Genomic DNA, 22,587 nt, shown 5'->3' on the forward strand with positions numbered 1-22,587 from the left:
AGTGGATTTTTGTCTTCAGGATACAAGTGATCTAGTTTTGAAATAAAATTGGCAAGAATGTCAAAAGTATTTAATTCGATGTTTCGTTGTACTCCGACATTTTTAACTGTCATCCTTATCAAATAATTATTCAATGGCTTAAATATTTTCGAATGCATCTCTGACGCAATAAATCTTCTGTGTAGTCTTTCGACGATCAGCTGATTTTACAACATAGTCCGTATCATTAACCTTCCGAACATGACACCTAGCTTTGAGTAGGTAACAATACTAAAGTCATGTCACTAGGACAGAATTTACGCTATTCAGTCTCTCAGTCATAAACATTTTTCATTTTATTTAGGGATGACTTCAAAATTTCCCAAGTCATTTTACAAGCACGTAAGAGTTTAAATAGAAACTTGGAAATACAATTCAATAAGTCATTTTTTTTGATCTTTTTCAAGTCATTCTTCCTTCAGTAACTCCAAAAGACCACTTACTGAATGGCTAAACACCAAATCAAATAGGCTAAATCCTAACGATTACTGAACAGTAAATAATAATAAATTACCTCCTTTAACTCAATACCTCTCGTTATTGGTACCGTAAGTCAGCACCATAGTTTTCAGGATATAATGGAATCTTTCAAGATCTTCTTGCGACTGTAGATGGTATGATTTGATATACTTAGTGCTGAGTTGGTAAACAACTTGTTGAGACAACCCTGACATAAAATTTGATCTTTGGGCAAGCTAATTAAAGTAAAGAAATTAATCAACATTTTACATTTGTTTGGCTAAAATGTTTGTCAAAGGGATAGTTTCAGAGAATCGAGTGAATGTGCATAGGATATTCAACAAATACTGGTTTCCTGATCGAGTTTTTGGTAAATTCCCAACACAATAAACAATCAAACAAGTGTAGGATTCTTCAACAGCTAAAAAGAATTATGAGACATATCGCTTTTTTTCAAAAATTAAGCAAAATGTTTCTCAGTTTTGTTGACACTTAGGTGACTTCCTATGGAGAGTTCATAGGTAACTCTCAATATTTGCTTTTTAAACAAAGATTTGATAAACTTCCGCCCAGTTCTCTGAAACTGTAACATCTGCTGGTTTCCATTTCTTAAAATGCATACCATTTTGGAAAAAGTAATCTTTTGGAACGTTTCTAATTCCCCTTTTGGGAATGTATATTTGAATAGTGAAGAGATATGCGGATCATTTTCTTGCTCAGCGATCAGTTTACTTTTAGAAAACAGATCTTCACTGGATAAGTCAGATCCCTGATATGAACCATTGTCACTCACCGAGGAATCGTCAGTAAGACAATTATCTTCAAGATTCTTGTCGGATCCCAAACATTGTCTGAGATAAATTTATAATATCATCTTCTAAATATATGTCTATAATTTGTTTTTTTTTCTTAGTTTCTTAGCCTGAGCTCGTGTTACAGCACATGAAGAAAACACATCCGGATTCTCCTCATCAACAACATCATTCGTAGATGAGACAGTAATCGGCTCGCTAACCATTTTGGGTTCGTCAACAGTTTTTATCCCAACCATATAGTTTTCCAACAACAACAATAATAACAATAGACCCTTAATTGGCAAAATAAGTCTCACTTAAACCACAAACGGTCCCGAAACTAAGTCTGATGCTAAATAATTGTTATGGAAAGCAACATTAACAAAGCTGTAGGAGAACTCAAATCTAAAGACAATTCATCCTCAAACAACAAAGATTGAGTCACCCCCCGTATCACTAAAGATACAAATTGGTATGGAACACTCAGTGTCATTTGTCACAGACGCAAAAGTCTAAATTATTTCCTAACTGCATCAGCCTTTATATTCAGTAGCCAAATTAATAATATCAGGTGATCTGGTAAAATTACCTCAATTTATAGACATGGATACATTAGGTGTTGCTTCCTTTTCGTTTTCTTTTTCAAATACCTACAATCGGATATAACATGACCAGATTTTTTAGAAATGGCAAGTAGGCTTTGATAGTTTTGATGAACCTTTATCCTGACTGTCAGTTTGACTTTTTAGAATAATTCTTAACTTTAGTGGATTGAACAGATACAGACTTTTTGCTAAAAAGGTAGGAATTCCGTTTTATAAAATTGGTTTTATGTGTTAAGGTGTAGTGACTTGAAAAAACAACTTCTTCCTGTAGTGTTTCAACTTTCTTTTAGTCCAAGCAAGTTTTGAGATCGTCACGTGTACAAATTATAAATTTATATATTATATTTTTTTTAGTTTGTCGAAACTTCTCCCAGTATGCGTAGAATTACACCATTGATCGAAGAACACTTCTCTTTTGTGAGCAAATTTCTTATAAGTTTGATTATCTTGCTTGCGATAACTTCGAAACCTTTAGCGATAAGCCTCTGCTACTAATTCATATCCGGCCCGGTATGGCCAAGCGTGTTAAAGCGTGCAACTCGTAATCTGAGGGTCGCGGGTTCGCATTCCCGCCGCGCCAAATATGCTTGCCCTTCCAGCCGTGGCGGCCTTATAATTTTACGGTCAATCCCACTATTCGTTGGTAAAAGAGTAGCCCAAGAGTTGGCGGTGGGTGGTGATGACTAGTTGCCTTCCCTCTAGTCTTACACTGCTAAGTTTGGGACGGGCTATTACAGATAGCCCTCGCGTAGCTTTGTGCGAAATTCCAAAACAAACAAACAAACTAATTCGTATGCAGGAGGGCTGGTTTAACTTTATCATAATCCGCAAAATCTTCTAAAAAGAGAGAGAACAACATCAGTTTCATGTGCTTTACCAATTAAAAGACTTTATAATAATAATGACCATTTTTCGGTGTGCCATTCCATGTTTTTGGCAACCTTCTCAAAATGTGCTTTTATTAGATTATGCCTACAGCATAAATATATTTGAATGTAATAGGACTTTTGGTAAGTATAAGTAACTATAGTGAAAAATGGTTTTGGTGTAGATATCTTTGCACCGTTAAACCCAAAAACACAAATACACAGTCTTTGTTACCAATTCATGTGAGTCACAATTCATTAAGGTCCATCAAGAGAGTTCTGCTGTTTTTCTTGTTAGTGTTAGTGAAATTCACTTTTCTTTTTCCTTTTTTGATGAAACTGTTGCAAACTGCTGAAGGTTAAATAACAGCTTGAGGAACATTCTACTACCAGAGACTAGGTTTGTTGATTCTTTGAGTAAAACGCGTACAAATAAAACTCAGAGTAAACATGAAAACTCGTTACTGATCAATGCATTTTTTTACTTTGAAGGCCTGGCATGGCCAAGCGCGTAAAGCGTGCGACTCGTAATCCGAGGGTCGCGGGTTCGCGCCCGCGTCGCGCTAAACATGCTCGCCCTCCCAGCCGTGGGGGTGTATAATGTTACGGTCAATCCCATTATTCGTTGGTAAAAGAGTAGCCCAAGAGTTGGCGGTGGGTGGTGATGACTATCTGCCTTCCCTCTAGTCTTACACTGCTAAATTAGGGACGGCTAGCACAGATAGCCCTCGAGTAGCTTTGTGCGAAATTCCAAGACAAAAAAATTTTTACTTTGATGGCCATGTGTTTAATGAGACAATAATGAATGATTCATTGAATTTTATTGTCCGAAATTCCTGCTAAGTACATGAGAATGAGCTCAATTATTTTCCTCAGCCAACATAATCACAATTCAGTTTAAGATCTCTAGAACAGACATCGACGCAAAGTTTTCCACTGTACTTTACCGACGACATCTGTGAACATTTGGAGACTAATAAATGAAATTAAACAAAATAATCCATCTACAAACACGGCGGAATTTATGCTGTGTTGAATCTAAATTTTTAGCATGAAAAAGAAAGTTAATAGAATGCAATGTTCAGTAGAAGTACTGGTCCTATTGAGTTTGTTTTTCAGTATGTTACAGAAATTTAATGCATTTTAAAAAGCGATCATACATTGTTGACAACGTATTTTGTGTAACCTAAATCGTGCAGTAATAGAATGTTAATTTTCATTGTCTTTTTTTGTCTTTCTGATTTGAAGTTGAAATGGGTTTGTGATGAAAGAACTGTCTCTTCATGTTTCTTTATTTGTATATTTTGCATTGGTCAATCAAAATAAAAAGGTTGACAGACAATAGCGTGCCACAGTATTGACCGAAAGTTTCCATAAAGCAAGTGTAATGCACTTGGGACCATGTTGCGGCTACAAAAGTGACGGCTTGTTTGTAGTTAAGCATATAGAAGCACAATAAGCCATCTGCGTTCTGCCGACCACGGGTACCGACACCCTTTTCTTAGCGTTGAATTTCAGCAGACATACCGTTGTACCACTAAGTAGACAAAAGTAACCCTTCAGTACCACTATTCGGTCAGAAAAAGATTCCTTTAAGTGTTGGCAATGCTACTGATGATCAACTCCATCACTTCTAGTCTGTCAGTTCAAACATGGGGGCGCCTATGCGTAAATAACCTTTTATGTATCTATGCGCGAAAAATTTGAAGCATTTATAAAAATACTTTCATTTTTTCATATCTAGTTTTTCTTCATTGATACTTAGAAAAGGTTTTATCGTGAGCAGTTTTTGTAAATATAAATCAGTAATTTAACCTTTTCTTTAGAAACGTGATAATTAGCCATTGCAAGCTGTTTTACGCGTTGCACAAAGTTTTGAGGAAATTAAATGCGATGTTTTGGTTTTCGCATACAAACTTGTTAGAAATACATGTAATTGTTGTGGTGGTTACGTCTGAAAGTAAATAGTAATTCATTAATAAAAAACTTGAGTAGTTCTCAGCTTTATTTTGCTTCACGTTACTCATTTCGTGACAAGTTATTTTTATATAACGAAATACAAGCTGCACATTTAATTGGCATTATTATAATAACACTATGAATAGAATTTGATACCAGCCGTTTTAAGAATACATTTTTACTTCAACTGAGTTTCTCGTCATCATCAGTTTAGCTTTATGTCAGCCTTGAAAAACAGTGAAACGACATTTCAATAACTAGGCCAATTATAACTAATAGGATCTTATGTTAAATGGAAACTGAAGACTGTTAGGAAGTTTACTAGTATAGCAAGATTCTATGTGTGTACATATTCTAAGCTCATTTTTAATTGGATGTTAACAACTTATTTATATTACTGTTGTTTGTATTTTTAATTGTTCTATCATTATTCGCTCAACATAAACCTTTATTAATTGTCATGTGTATACGTTAGCAGACATCCCTCTACAGAAAACACAAATGTTCGGTATTCAAAATAATGCATTCGGCATTCGTTATCTCCAAAATACGTTCGTTGGATTTAGGAAACCGTAACGTATAATATAATTCTACTTTATTAGTTGCCATCAGGTAGCGCTAATACACAAATATTTACAAAATTAAAGTTGTAGGATTACGAAAAGCTTAAGTAATTGTGTTGAAATTCTAAATAAACCTGTTATATTAGCTGATATTAAATAAACCTGTTATATTAGCTGACATTAAATAAACCTGTTATATTAGCTGATATTAAATAAATCTGTGATAAGACTATAAAAATATTACATGATTTTAATTTTTAACTCTATTTAGGTGATAGACTTGGAGTAGGAGTAAAAACAGTACTGAACCTAAAACGTTAAGACAAAGTCAAAAGTTACATCTCAGACTACTTTTAAAAAACAGGGGAAGTTAACTCACAGATGGAACATCAAAAGTTTATTAATCTTAATGTTTAGTATAACGTAAACTCGGTTGAAGTGCTTGAGTTCAGTAAACAGTTAATATTGTGTGTCCCTTTTGTTTTGATAACTACAGACAGTCTTTCAGGTATTTTTCAACACATAATCAAAATGTCCATTCGGATTTTACTCAAGATATCTCTAATACACTCTCATAAATTTTCATTGGAAATGACTTTTGATCTATCAATGACTCTTTGTGGACCATTACATCATTTGAGTGACTCCAACAGTTTCTTTCTTACCTGAGTAATTTCTGCATAGGTTGGATAAGTGTTAGAGATCATTATCTTCTTGGTAGTAGAATCCATTACCAATAATTCACAAACCACTGGGTATACCATGACAGATCCGTATCTGATAGTGCTTGTACTGGTCCATTATTCCCTCTATTTCTAAACTAGCTCCAGTGAACTTTGTAGAAAAACACCTAAAAAACCATCACATTGCCTCACTCATGCTTTATGGTGCGCTATGCATTGAGATCAGTATCTTTCACCTTTCTTCCGCCGGACAAATAACTTATGCTTTAAGTCATATATTTCAAACTTGGATTCGTCCGTCCACAACACCTTTTTCCAATCATCAACAGTCCAGTTTATGTACGTTTTAAAAACTTTTAGTCTATTGACAGTTTTGTAGATCGAAGAAAAGGTTTCTATTTTACTGATACGCGACCAAATATTCCATTCTTATTAAGACAATATTTTGCCATTTTGTACATGATAGTTTATCTCATGCTCGAGATAAGTGGCAGTCTTCCTTCTGTCTTGAAGACTGCATAAATGAATATTTTAAACATAAGTATCGTTATGTTTAGGTGTTCTGCCTCTTCCTTTCCTATTTTCAAACTTATCTGTCTTGGTATCATCATCTAGGGTGTACTTCACTGTATTTGGGGAGTACTTCAAATTTGCAGCAATTTGTCAGGAAGTTCAACCAGCATCAAGTACAGCTTTTACACAAACTCTCTGCTATACTGACAATTATCTACGCTTATTGAGGCATAGCATGACAACAAAACTTAGTATATAGTGTAAAACATTGTTTTTAACTGTTTATTTGTAGAGTGATATCAATTTGATTTCTTCTAGCATATACCGGTATCATATGCTAGTTCCTCTCTATATTATTAAGACACTGCATAGTGTACCACGACAGTTACTTCCGATGCTAACATTGATCAGTATGTTTATTCAAGCAGAACCCTTATGACATGCCATTGGTACAAGTATACAGGAATTCTAAAGAATGATAAGTGCTCTAACCCTTGCTCATTCCATTGTTAACAGTGATCAATTAAACATTATCATAATGTTAAAATTTACATTCTGTAATGGCATGAAAGAATTAGCCATATAAAATGGAAATAGTTTTAAAATATCTTCTTGTCCTAACACTTTTGCACAGTATTGTATACTTCTCTAAAACTGTTGCCGAACAGTATCTGCAGTTCTTTATGTTCTTGGTTCTAAATCGCCACAATGCGTAAAAACTGACACAAACAAACTAAAGTGTAAATTTGTAATAATTATATTATTTTTTTTCACTGTCACGATGTCATAGTGACTATTTGTCAAGTGTTTAAATGAAAACAAATATTTATGTCAAAATTCACTGAATAAAGAAAGTAGTCGTAAAAATATGTCCACTGCATGAGAAAGTTATCATAAAACATGAGCTAAGCTTAAATTTTCTGGTGCCTAAATTTGGAATTGTTATTAATTGTGTTATATAAAAGTATACGAAACATTTCTTTGCATTTTTTTTACTCAATTCAGGCCCGGCATGACCAGGTGGTTAACCACCTGGCCATGCCGGGCCATGTTTAACTGTTAAGTTGATGCTAGAAATAATGTTAGGCCCGTAATGGCCAGGTGGGTTAAGGCGTTCGAATCGTAATCTATGGGTCGCGGGTTCGCATCCCCGTCGCGCTAAACATGTTCGCCCTTTCAGCCGTGGGGGCGTTATAATGTGACGGTCAATCCAACTATTCGTTGGTAAAAGAGTAGCCCAAGAGTTGGCGGTGGGTGGTGATGACTAGCTGCCTTCCCTCTAGTCTTACACTGCTAAATTATGGACGGCTAACAAAGATAGCCCTCTGGTAGCTTTGCGCAAAATTAAAAAAAACTATCTGTAGCTTTTAGCTATTTTCCTTTCTTAATTTTTCGTTGAAACAAATTAGACTAAATATAAAACATTTATGATTTAATGGGTATTCAGTTCACATTTTAGATTACTGTAACTTAAGTAATGATTAAAGTTACATAATCTAGATTATATGAATTTCGCGCAAAGCTATACGAGGGCTATCTGCGCTAACTGACCCTAATTTAGCAGTGTAAGACCACCACCCATTGACAACTCTTGGGCTACTCTTTTACCAAGGAATATTGGGATTGACCGTACCATTATAACGCCCCCACGACTGGAAGGGAGAGCATGTTTTGTGCGACGGGAATTCGAAACCGCGACGTTCAGATTACGAGTCGAACGCCTTAGCCATGCCGGGCCTAATCTAGATTAAAAAATAATTTTATATGCGTCAGTTTATAAAAGTATTTACTCGATATTTAATTATTTTTATGCATATTAACAGATTTACGCTTCACCATAAATTACCGTCACCTTCACAGCCTACCAAATTATTTATTAAACTTACTCATTTTATATTTTATTTGCTTTCGTTTCATAAGCTGACTATCTACAAGTTTGTATTCGTTTGGTACATACGTGTTATTATTTTATAATACACTTCTAAAGACAAATATTTGGTCAAATCAATCTACTTTGAGGAGCTGAGCATGGCTTAGTGGTTACATACTGAACTTCGGACGAAGGGATTAATATTCAGCAGGACGCTGCTTTAGACGCTCTGCACTTTCATGTGTAAGAGTGTTACCAAAGTAGCACTCATTATCATTATTCCGATTAAAGAGCGTTAAGCAAGTATGTGTTAGTAGAACTAAATGTGAATGATTATATCTGAAACCCAAGGGACCGCTGATGTATTGTTCAGCTCAAGTGGTGTAGAAGATACCGTTCAGGTTGAAAATCCTATTTCATTCTTACTTTATGAAATGAGTCTTTTTCTTTCCATTTCGTTGTCTAATCTGTATTGCTCCAGGTTATTCCTCACTGTGAGTGTGTGTGTGAGACAGATCCACTGTATGAATGATATGCCTGTCAAAGTGTACGTGAAGTCAGAAAGTGTTCATTTTATAGTTTGATTCATACTAAACATAAATATAACAATGCTTTAATAAAAACAAAGATAAAAAGCAAAGTATCAAACGTAACGTTTTACTGGACTATTCTGAAAAAAAAAAAAATTGGGTCTACATGTTTGACATTGAGGCTTTTATAATACCTTATAATCATACATAAAAGTATAATGCAAAAGTTAAAATTATTTGTTTCATAAACTGCAGGAATAAAACTTTCTTTCCATAACTTAACTTTAAACGTTTCTGTATTTATATAGAAAAGTTTCAGTTTGTTTGTTTGTTTTGAATTTCGCACAAAGCTACTCGAGGGCTATCTGCTTTAGCCGTCCCTAATTTAGTAGTGTAAGACCAGAGGGAAGGCAGCTAGTCATCAACACCCACCGCCAACTCTTGAGCTACTCTTTTACAAACGAATAGTGGGATTGATCGTAACATTATAACTCCCCCACGGCTGAAAGGGCAAGCATGTTTGTCGCAACGGGGATGCGAACCCGTGACCCTCACATTACGAGTCGCACGCCTTAACACGCCTGGCCATGCCGAGCCACCAGTTACAGTTTTACTTCTAAGCAAACCCCAGACCAAACTTTCAATCTATGTTGTTGATGTAAAATTATTTGTTTTATTCTTGCCTTACCTTTACAGTCATTCCACTTCTACACCTCTCAAATTCTCAGCAGTAAGATTTAGCGCTTGAGATACTAAAATATGGGACTCAATATCTGCTTTGATCACAGCGCAGGTAGTCTGTTGTATAACTTTGAATTAAAACAATAAGCAAACAAAACATTTACCCCTAAACTTTATGTTTAAACTATAAGGAATAATAAATATTAAAATCATTATGTTAATTGCTTAAAATTATGGTGTGAAAAATCTCTGAATGTTTTCTCTAAGCCTTATTTTCTCCGCGGTCATTGTAAAAGAATAAAGCTGCCAAAATATTTATAATATTTACGGTATTGAAAACCATTATGGAAACGCAGATATGATACACGTAAAGGAGCTCAAACAATACGTAATTAAAATTAAATTAATAAATTATTGTAAGTGCAATAATTTATTGGCTAAAGCACAAACGAAAAAGCAAATAATTTCAGCGAAGTGCTAGCAGTGCGTATTTGCTTTAAATGGCCAGAAGGGTTAAGGCGTTCGACTAGTAATCCGAGGGTCGTGGGTTCGAATCCCAGCCACACCAAGCATGCTCGCCCTTTCAGCCGTGGGGGCGTTATAATGTTCGATCAATCCAACTATTTGTTGGTAAAAGAGTAGCCCAAGAGTTGGCGGTGGGTGGTGATGATTAACTGCCTTCCCTCTAGTCTTACACTGTTAAATTAGGGACGGCTAGCGCAGATAGCCCTCGAGTAGCTTTGCGTGAAATTCAAAAACAAAAAAAATTGCTTTAAACTGAGCAATAAATCCTACTTTTTACGGCTCCAAATTAAATAACAATGTTTAATTATCGTTTGACGTTCTTAATTTTTATCTAGCTTGAATAATATTAATCACAATATTATGTGCAGACCAAAACAATGATAAATGTGTTCTGTCATCTTCTTATTTTTCCATTCAGCTATTGTTTCAACACGCTTACTGCACATCTTGCGATGACTGTTTCTTGGGAAGACGAATTCTTGTTCAACAAGTATCATTCTTGACAGAATGAAATAAATGAAAAGCACGTGTTGTGCCAGTCACCAGTCAGAATCCCATCAATTTGTGTCTCACTCCAATCTGTTTGGTTGAAATGAAGCCCACACTTTTATTGGACCTCAAGCATGTTTCATTGTATATGGTACAGATTGGTCGCACTCCAATCTGATTGGTTGAAATGAAGCCCACCTTTTTATTGGACCTCAAGCATGTTTCATTGTGTATGGTACAGATTGACCATTTATTGTTACCATTTCTATCATAGAACAAACTATCCCTGAGTGTTTCCAAATAATATAAATTTGGTTTCATCTACATATATATATGAAAAACACTCTTTTCCTCTTTTCTTATCCAATTGTTTGTCTTTAAAGCCTGTCCTTCTCTATCTTTTGACTTGGTTAAACCTCTTGATCGATAGGTTTGTGGCAATTCCATATTCATTATGTTTATTTCATATTATTATGTATTTTACTATTCTGAAAATAATAGTCACGAAAGTTGTCATAGCTAGGTCATTGGTAAAGTCTTTACTGAATTCAGTGATGTCGAGAAAACCCACTTTTAGAGAAATATATATGTAAAAACGGCTCGTTTGGGTTGAGAAAATATTTTACGTAGAGGAGCGAACAACGTTCCAACCTTCTTCGATGATGACCGAAGAAATATAAAGAAATATATTTCTTTGCTGAATTGTTTTGTATCATGTAAAAATCGTTCACTAAGTTGCATAAAACAATAGTTTTGAATTTATACCTCAAACTTCTTTTACAAACAATACAAGTTTCATTTAACTTTCCAGTCTTTATCCAGAGATCTTAGTGAAACACGAATTTCCTATTAATGTGTCGCATCATAAAGTAGTATTTGCCAAACGAAATTTTGGATTTCATAAAAACAGTATTTGGCATTTCATTATTTGAAACTATTAAAATTCATTCACCAGGTTACTGCTGGGATTCGTATGATTGTTGAGACTGTTATAGACATTGTGTTGTATGGTACAGTCATTTACGTTGTAAATAATCTATACACGGAAAGGAATTTCATATTGAATACTGAAAAAATAAATTTATTTAAAGATTAGATTATACAGAAACACTTATACACTTGGATGGATTATATTTGTTTTTCTTTGGAAGAATTTCACTGAACAGTAACATGAAGACCATTGTTGCAGTTGAAAACTTGTCATTGGGATGAAAGTTGCTGTTGTTTTTTAATTTCGCGCAAAGCTACTCGAGGGCTATCTGCGCTAGCCGTCCCTAATTTATCAGTGTAAGACTAGAGGGAAGGCAGCTAGTTATCACCACCCACCGTCAAATCTTGGGCTACTCTTTTACCAACGAATAGTGGGATTGACCGTTACATTATAACGCCCACACGGCTGGGAGGGCGAGCATGTTTGGTGCGACCGGGATTCGAACCCGCGACCCTCGGATTACGAGTTGAACGCCTTAACACGCTTGGCCATGCCGAGCCTTAGGATAAAAGTACAATTAAGCCTGAATTCCAATTTTACTAACAGAGATTTGAAACAGTAAGGACTAATCAGCACAGAAAGCAAGATAAAATATCAGCTGTTGTTCACTAATGTTTAACAAGGTTATTTTGCAGAAATACGGGACCATTTAAATTAGCATTTTCAGTTCTGATTATTTAAACGAGAGTGTAGTAAAAAAGAAAAAAATACACTTCGATAAAAAAAACCGAGTTTTTTTTGCAAGAAAGTAATTATGGCATTGTGAGTACAATAATCTGAGAAACAATGTCTGTTCTTTTTTTAATAGAATTGAACGTATCTTAATCCATACTGTGCAAACAAATGTGGCAAAATGGCAAAAATATCAGTTAAAGAATATTTTCTTGCAATATTGTGTCTAGACATAGCTGATATCGAAGTACATTGGAATACAATTTCACGATTAATTTGTCAAATTAAGAACTTTAAGATTGCGTTATTATTTGTTGCACACTCTGTCAATTTTGCACAATTTTAGGAGCTTCTTTTTTTTCAATTATACGAGGCTTCTCCTTTGGACTACTATAGTTTAGTTACGGCTTTAAGACGGTAAAAACTTATTTGCTTATTTCAATTTTGTAAACAAATTCAGGTAATGCAACTACCTTTATTAAATCTCAGGGAACGTTTTGTTATGTGTTGTACTGAATCGTTTACATGCATGTTATTTTAGTTATTTGTTTTCGATTCCTAACTTCCTGCTCTCCAGTGGTACATCGTTATATCTACGGACTAATACGGTTAGAAACTGAGTTTCCACATATTTTCGTGACTTTGTACTTAATAACAAATAATAACAGCTCCTTACTATCACATTTGGCCTGGCATGGCCAGGTGGGTTAAGGCATTCGACTCGTAATCTGAGGGTTGGTGGCGAGTTCAAATCTCCGTCACACCAAACATGCTCCCCCTTTCAGCAGTGGGGTTTATAATGTGACGAACAATCCCACTTTTCGTTGATAAAAGGGTAGCCCAAGAGTTGGTGGTGGGTGGTGATGACTAACTGCCATCACTCTAGTTTTACACTGCTAAATTAGCGACGGTTAGCGCAGATAGACCTCGTGTAGCTTTGCGTGAAATTTCAATTTAATCTACTTAATTCAATAATGTAAAAATTAATTAATTTTTTATTTTGTTTTTGAGATTAGATGCTTTTTCATCGTTCATATGGCTAACTTTTGTGTTTTATTTTTTTCATCATAAAATCTCTCCAGGAAAATATTACAAATAAATTGATAGATAATCAAATGTTTGTCCCCCGCTGATATAGCATTACCTCTACGGATTTGCAACGCTAAAACCAGGGATTCGATTTCCCTCGATGGATTCAGCATATAACCCCATGTGGCTTTGCTATAATAAAAACACACACACATCAAATGTTTATCGGAACGAAATCTTCAACTCTTCGTAAATTTTCCTTCCCCATTGGAGAAGTTTAACTTACTCTCATCATTAAAATAGTTCAATTAATAGTCTTTCATTTTATAGTCTATAATTCACGTTTGAAGAGGAAGCATGATATTTTAAATTACGACAACATGTCATTTTTCTTCTGTTTTCAAGTCTTAGAAATTAAAAATGAAAAAAAAAAAATAGAAACAATTGTTTTTCTGTCAAGTTAATTTTTTTCTTATGTATTCCTTTCAAGGCCAATTGTTATAGATTAGATAGCTGTCAAGAACAAACCTGAAAGAAATGAAAAGAGAGAGTACAAAGTGGAAAACTAATAACAAAAGAGAGATGCTCCAGTGAAAGCTGGTTGACTACCTTAAAACGAAGTAATCGTGATTTTTCTTCTTGTCCACATCTGATCTCGGCAGTACAGAATGAATTCCAAGTCTCACTCGCTAGTAACCAACTCGTCAAAAATGACGAATGACAGCGAATTGTACAATAGCTCTAGCCAGCTTTCTTCAGTAGGCATTGAAGAAAAAGTCTGTTTAATCCTGTTGTACAGCATTATTTTAATGCTGGCTGTTGTAGGAAACATGCTTGTCATCATCACCCTTGCTGTTAACAAGAGAATGAGAACAGTTACCAACGTGTTCCTGATGAACCTGGCCATCAGTGACCTGTTACTTGGAGTGTTCTGTATGCCTTTCACCTTAGCCGGTGCACTACTTCGAGAGTTTGTTTTTGGTGAAGCAATGTGTCGCATGATTCCATACTTTCAAGGTAATTCACTTTTAATACTTATGTGATAAAATATAATCTGTATCATTACGAATTTTAGTCTCAAGTTGTTCATTTTTCAGTTTCGCCATTACATTTATTCGTCGAAGGATGAACTACGTGATTTTAAAAATTCATAACTACGTATTTAAGATGTGTTTATAAACTAATAACGTTAATGTAAAACTGGGTGAATGGAACATTAGATCTTCTTATCCCATCCAAGTATGTTATCTTATTACCAATTGCCGCAAGAGCGAAAATCGTTTCCTTAGAACTTTCTGATTTCTCAAACCTCCATCAAGATTTTAAAATAAAATTTTGCCCATATCTCTCTAAGGGCATAAATACAGTATTCAAAACAGATGAATGATACGTATATTATTATACTTATAACAGAGTATAATCATCATTATAAAGTAATAACAATTCTTCTTCAGGTAATCTTTAAGTAAATCAAACATCTGATAATCAAAGATTGGGTTTAAATGTATGTAATTGCCTATTCATTGTGTAGCTTTGCGCTTAATCCCAATCAATCAAAAGAAAATATTATTCGTATAGAGTGACCCTCACTGTCATCAGATTTAAATTCTCGTCAAGTATGTATATATATATATATACATATATATATATGATATTTTTGAAATTAACATAAATTCCGTCAAATAATTGCAGATGCTAGAAGAATTCTACAAACAGCTCTTTCGAAGGAATTGTTAAAAATAACTCAGGTACTTATCTTTGTTTGTTTGTTTTTTGAATTTCGCGCAAAGCTACACGAGGGCTATCTGCGCTAGCCGTCCCTAATTTAGCATTGTAAGACTAGAGGTAAGGCAGCTAGTCATCACCACCCACCGCCACCTCATGGGCTACTCTTTTACCAACGAATAGTGGGATTGACAGTAACATTATTACGCCCCTACGGCTAAAAGAGCGAGCATGTTTGGTGCGACCGGGATTCAAACGCCTTAACCCACCTGGCCATGCCGGCCCGGTACTTATCTACACTCTGATTTTAAACATACATTATTGGTGCCATACTAATTTTGTATGACGCTACTTACTCAAACGAAATCTCGTGAACTGAAAAGTGCAAACTACGTTTTCTAAATATTTGTTTGTGAACAGAAGGTGAATGACCGATCAGTTTCAGATGAATCACATGACTGGTTTGTAGTTATCCGATTTGCATAATGTATTATTGCATTAGTATTATTTTATAATGGTCATTTTTGCCATAGCTGTATTACAAGTGTCGATCAACTTATGTTTTAAGTAGCGCATTTATGTCTTTTTGATGATACAAAAAACTGGTACACTTGAGAACTTTAAAATTATATTGAAATCGCGAATGATGTTTTATAATTCAGAAAATTTTGAAAGAGAAACAACAAGAGATATTTGGGCAAGATAATAGATAGAGGAATTTCATCACACAGCTTTCATATTCGATAATTTAATAATTAAGATATTGCAAAGTGCTCGAAATACAGAAATGGTTGATATAGTATGGTATTAATACGAAATAGCGACGGCCGGGATGGCAGGTGGTTAAGGCACTCGACTTGTAATCTGAGGGCCTCGTGTTCAAATCCCCGTCACACCACACGTGTTCGTATTTTTGGTCGTGGGGCGTTATAATGTGATGGTTAATCCCACTAATCATTGGTAAAATAGTAGTTCAAGAGCTGGCGGTGGGCAGTAATGACTAGCTGCCTTCTCTCTAATCTTACACCGCTAAATTACGGACGGGTAGCGCAGATAGTCGTGTGTAGCTTTGCGCGAAAATTCGAAACAAACAATCAAAAATCATCTTACAAGATGAAAGGCGGCCATTCAGAAACATTCATCATCAACTAATGGCCTATTCTAGTGTAAATGAATGAGATTTTATCGCCATTCTTACAACGTACAAATATACTCGAAACGCGAAGCACTTTTTGTGGTAAAAGAATGCAAACATGGGTCTTTAAATATACAATCGATGACGCTAACCCTGGGTCAATTTCAAATACATTAACCTTATCAAATCACTATATAAATTGTGAATTAAAAGAAAGTCGTGTTTCATTTAAATTACAATATTATGTTTTTCTTTGTACTTACATAATCTGATTTCCATTTCCTTCACGTTTGCAGTTTCAGTTTTCACAATTAATGAAAGACTAGAAAAGAGGTCAATATTTTTACATGATATCATATGTTCCTCTTATGGCTAATTTTGAAGAAAGAACGTTAACATGTAATTACACTACGTTAAGAAATTACCTTTTAAAATTTATATTTTCGTTCTTAACCAATTGCGATATCAATTTAATAGATAAATAAATGAAATAATTAAAAAAACACTTCACTGGGTGTGTGTTTGTTTGTTTGTTCACTCTATCTCTTTTGATAATATCATTAAAAAGGTACAATTTGTGTTATTGCATATTCCAAGTCTATATTTTCTTTTATTTAAAATAAATAAAATGTTCTGTATTTAAATCGATAAATAGAATAAAGGTTTTGGTTTTTGGAATTTCGCACAAAGCTACTCGAGGGCTATCTGTGCTAGCCGTCCCTAATTTAGCAGTGTAAGACTAGAGGGAAGGCAGCTAGTCACCACCACCCACCGCCAACTCTTGGGCTACTCTTTTACCAACGAATAATGGGATTGATAGAAACATTATAACGTCCCCACGGCTGAAAGGGCGAGCATGTTTGGCGCGACCGAGATGTGAACTTGCGACCCTCAGATTACGAAGCGCACGCCTTAACGCGCTAGGCCATGCCAGGCCCTAAATAGAATAAAACAAATGTTATACAATAGTAAAAGCTGAAGTAAAATTAATAAATAAAACTGGAATTTATAAAACGGAACAGGAATGTGGAACTATCTATATTGAGTAAACAAAATGTAATTTAAAACATTGTATAGCCGAACATAGGAGTTGAATAAAGATGAAAACACAGAAAATTCGGCTTTAGCAGAATATGAAAGTAAAACCCAACATAACATACTCTGGTGAAAACAATTGTATCCGCTCAACCTAAAGCTATTACAGCAACTAATACTCGAGAATAAAAGAATTATAAGTTACCAAACAGAAATGAAGGTCCGGCGAATATCTTTCATAGAATGTGGCAAGACCTGTTTTGATATTTAAGTACAAATGGAAAAATTACAGACAGGTCACGTGATCTTTCAGAAAATATAGAACATTAAATTCGTCGCTTTAACTTCACTTCTGAACATGACTTGTAACACGTCGAAACATGTCGAGTCATTATTTTGAAATGCTTTTAATTGTGAATTGTTCTTAACATTGTATATTAATTATTTTGACATCACACACAAATGCCGATATAAATATATAAACAACTTCGATGTTAAAATGCTTCTTTTCCCTTAGTGTGTCACATTATAGGATTGTTTGTTTTTGAATCTCGTGTAAAGCTACATGAGGGCCATCTGCGCTAGTCGTCCCTGATTTAACAGTGTAAGACTAGAGGGAAGGTAGCTAGTCATCACCACCCACCGCCAACTCTTGGGCTACTCTCTTACCAACGAATAGTGGGATTGACCGTCACATTATACCGTCCCCATGGCTGAAAGGGTGAGCATGTTTGGTGTGATGGGGATTCGAACCCACGACCTTCATATTACGAGTCGAATGTCAGCCCGATGTTATAGGAAGACCATTGATAAGATCTCTTAGCATATTGGGTCTGGTTTCATATTTTTCATTTTTATATACTTTAAGCTAGCGGTTTACATGTCGTTTAATATTAAATCCGACCTTATTAACATTTATGAAAACGACAGATCTCTGCAAAGCTCTTTAAGGATGAAAATATTGTTATTCGTTCCGCAATAACTATATGAAATTCCATGACCTGCTTTGAAATACCTTTATAAAAAGTAATAAAACATTTTTGCATATATGTGAAAAACGTATAATCTTAAAAAAGCTTCGCCAAGTTATCTTACTTAAGTGAATTAAATTTAAATAATTTTAATATTTTCTGCCTTTATGAACAGCTAATATAAGATAGGAGAATCTGGTGTCAATATTCTTGTGCATATTTAGTACTTTGTTATATGGAACTGTAGACTGTTTTGAATTGATGTTTTGGGCTCTCATGCGTTGAAATGCGAAAAATGTCCCTTTTGTAGTCCTTTTGTGTGCTATAAAAGAGAATAAAGTACTTTAGAATCTCAAGTAAAATATACATATATATTGTTACGTATTACAATTTAAAATAGTCTAAAACTAAGTTAAATTTTAGATTAGTTTTCAGAAGCTAAATGTATGTCGATACTTATAAAATTTATTATATTTGCCAACAAGATTGAGACGCACAATTGTATTTCTTAATACAAATATATTTTAATACACAATTAAAAATAAAGTTTATAATAACAGTTATTACAAATAATGATTTACATAAAAAAAATTTACAAACCTACAAACAATACCGAGGCTTCTATCTGGTCTGTAACTGAATATTTTATCTAAGACTCACAACGAACGAATAATTCATTGTTGATATAGGTGCAGTTCATTTAACGGGTATGTATATCGCTGTTCACATGTGAGTTTCTGGCTGAAGTTATGCAGTGTATTCGTCTTGATACTAACGCTCGAAAGTTAATACTTTGAAGTTGAATGTAATGTAAAGTTCGAAATCTATAAACGTTCCTGGTTAAATATCTGTAGTTTTCCAATTTATAAGCGTTAATCACAATTATAGTTACCGGGGTTTATAGTATACTTATTGTAGATGACCAACAATATTCTATTGTTTCTCTGTGTTTTACAAGACCTTACACTCGCGAATCTCTAACAAATTTAGAGAACAAGCTGGTATTTTGCAATACACATTTAACAATATACGTTACATACATTACACTGAAAGAAAAGTAAATGTTAAAATAAATGTATGACAGTAAATCCATTATAGTAGACAAAAGAATAGAAAGTATATTAAAATTTTCACAATCAACTTAGTTTTGAGTTAGTTCTGTTTGCTAGTGTCTAAGTAATTTTCATCACCAAAGTGTTTGTATTTGCTAAGTCCAAAGCTATAAAGACCGCTGCTGCTGTTGTGAAACCCCAAGTTATTTTAGTATTATGGGCCTTAAAGCTTACTATTAAATACTATTTGACTCAACGAGGTGTACTGTTTAAATTATGGTATTTTAATGATCAAAACATTACTGTTTTAAAAAAGGAATATACATTTATCTGTCAGAGTTTTAGTTTTGCTAAAGAAAACCTCATTATTCTTACTCAATGCAGCCGTCTTTGATTCCAGGAAACACTTCCATTTGACGAACCCTCTACAATATATATGCTTTACTGTCATTATTGTTAATGCATATTTATTGATGAATTTATTATGTGTTTCCAAAAGTTATATGTACAAGAGCCTGAGGGAAGATTTTTATTTCCTCTCTACAGATATGTCGGGATGTTATACGTTTACAATAATTCTCTGTTTTGATGACATTTGAAATTTATTGTTTAATATTTCTAATTTGTGACAAAAGTTTACGATATTTATTCTTATTCTCTGTACGACTGTCAAATCACTACACATAACTCCTCATTTTCGAAATTTCACTTAAACCCTTAAGGAATTTTAAATGCATTTGGCAAGTAGTAATCACTACGGTTAAGAAATAAAAGTCGTTTACTTGTAAAATGATTACTACTGAATATAGTGTAGACCTCAACATTGGTAAGATCTGTTTTGTTGAATACATGTCTTTTCTAGACGTTTAATAATTCTTATGTTCAAATATTTACAAATTTACGTTAAGAATTATGTTAAAAATCTGTTTAAATATGGGAAGCCTCCCAAATTAGTTAAGCGACACAAAAAGACAAATATGGGATTTTTTTTAAAGATCTGGTTGAATCTGAGAGTGAAGTTTTGGTGCTGTTGAACCTAGATGACGTGCAAAAGACTCGAGTGTGAATTTCTGACAAAACTGAATGTTCTACTAACAGATCCAAGAAGATGTAGTGAAACTGACTATTATTTTTTACTACTCTCAAACATTCTTCTAATACTTTACGTAAAAATATCTTTATGAGCGTTAACTAACTTCCTAACGACGGCTGAGAATCACACTGCCAGTTGGTAACCTTACTTGGATTTCTGATCAATTGAGATTCTTCTGTGTCTTTCATCTACACCACTGACATGATGCTGCAACAGCTGCTTCCCCACTCAGCACATGGATGGATGGTTTAGTAATACTACGGATCGATACTTTTCACATCTTATGTGGAACTCCATGCGTTCTTGTGATAAAAACTCGATTCGATCAGAAAGTTTCTGATAAGAATTTGGGAATTTAAAAAGGGGGGGGGGGGGGAATTTTATCAAATTGTCTAAAAATTTGCTAACTTGTGGAGTAAAAATGAGGCATTTTAAAGGAAGCAAAAAATCCTTTCAAAGTTTCATTTGAACATAATAAGTTATTTTATCTTCAGGCAGCACTGTTTCATTTGAACATAATAAGTTATTTTATCTTGAGGCAGCACTGTTTCATTTGAACATAATAAGTTATTTTATCTTCACAGCAGCACTGTTTCATTTGAACATAATAAGTTATTTTATCTTCAGGCAGCACTGTTTCATTTGAACATAATAAGTTATTTTATCTTCAGGCAGCACTGTTTCATTTGAACATAATAAGTTATTTTATCTTCAGGCAGCACTTCCTCGAAGAAAAAAGACGTTCAACATTTTGTTTCGTCAGTTTTTAACAGATAACAATAGTAAGAAGATCAACAACTTACGTATATGAACCATAAGACTCAATAAGCGACAAAACAGTTCTTAATGAGCTCTCTTATAACTGCATACTTAACTCGTGTTAGTTACAGTTGGTAGTTGATCGTTATTTGGTGAAAGATTCAAGAGAAGACGCGACAATTTATCATATGGTATTTGAATACATATTTACGTATATGCGTAAGTAAACGTATTAATATTTTAAGAATATGTTTATTATATTTGAATTTTAGTGCAGAATATACCTCATAAATATATGATATGTCAGTTTTTACAGAGACTATTTTAAATTTCGACTAAATGCTGTTTACTAAATTTATATGCAGTTTTTAACACTTGAATTAATTTTTATACATATTAAACAAACATATATGCACTTAATTAAGAGAAAGTATTAACAGGAACTACAACACTATAACAAATATAATTCTATCAGTCGACATTTTAAAAGCGCTTTTGGTCTCTAGTCTATATTCAACTTTGATCATCTCACCATTGTAATATAGCTGATATTGTTAAGTTAATCTGTCTTTAACCAATTAAATTCTTAGAACTGCCAGATATTCTGATGTGGTAAATAGTCACTAGTGCTTATAAATATTCCCCTAAATTTCTTCCGGGATTAAGGAAATTGATATACAGCAAGTTATCAGAAGGGTAGGTCTTCATAGTTTTATTGATGAGGGTAAAACATTTAGTGTTACTTGTCACTGATTTAAGCAGCAAACAGAGCTAAAATGAAGTATATGAGTTTACTATTCAGTTTGTTCTCCTGATGGAACGGTGATAAGTTTACGGAGTTACAACTCTAAAATCCAGGGATAGATTCATCGCGGGTGAACAAAGCACAGAGTTAAATGTGGCTTTTCTCTCAAATAAACTTGTTGCCTGTTAAACTAATCTATTATTTGAGTCCGTTAAAAATGCAATGCTTAGTATATTAAACTCCAAATTTGACACCTAATTGTAGGTTGTAAATATCCTTCTGTATATCAAAGTTGGAAAAAATACATAAAAGTTAATTATATTTTTCTCTTAAATAAAATGTCCGTACTTTTGATACAAAGAAACAAAATATGGAAACAATTCAATGAACATTGGATATTTTATATCTAATATATTTCTTAAAGAATTCCTTTGCAACTTGGTATATGAGGTAAAATTCCAGTAAAACATATCCCCGGAAAATCTGTAATAGATTGGATTACCGTGGTCCGAAATACAGCAGGTAGGAAATCATTCAACTGTTATTCCTATCAATACCACACAACAGACTAGCATGGGTCTTGATCTATTATTTGATTTTGTTAAAGTCACATTACTTGGTATTTTAGTTTTTATTTAGAATACATCACTGATCAGAGATTTAGTTCTCCTTGCTATCCAAAAGTACTATGTGATCATACAGCTCTTCTTACTTAACAAAATTATTAACTCATCAAACAGCTCTCCTAACCGTCCAAAAGTAATTAATTATCAAGCAGCTCTCCTCGCCATCAAAAATTACTAA

At 34.0% G+C, this 22,587-nt stretch overlaps 1 protein-coding gene across 1 annotated transcript in view; it reads left to right on the forward strand.

Annotated features, from left to right (window-relative positions):
* The window catches only part of LOC143237361 (cholecystokinin receptor-like), a 65,204-nt gene that overhangs the window by 10,249 nt on the left and 32,368 nt on the right, over positions 1-22,587 (forward strand). The window contains exon 2 of the mRNA XM_076476523.1: positions 13,759-14,285. Within this exon, the coding sequence (XP_076332638.1) occupies positions 13,937-14,285 (349 nt within the window). The 5' untranslated portion in view covers positions 13,759-13,936. The remainder of the gene's footprint in view (positions 1-13,758; positions 14,286-22,587) is intronic.

Source organism: Tachypleus tridentatus, chromosome 13 (genome assembly GCF_004210375.1).
Source record: "Tachypleus tridentatus isolate NWPU-2018 chromosome 13, ASM421037v1, whole genome shotgun sequence".
Taxonomy (NCBI): domain Eukaryota; kingdom Metazoa; phylum Arthropoda; class Merostomata; order Xiphosura; family Limulidae; genus Tachypleus; species Tachypleus tridentatus.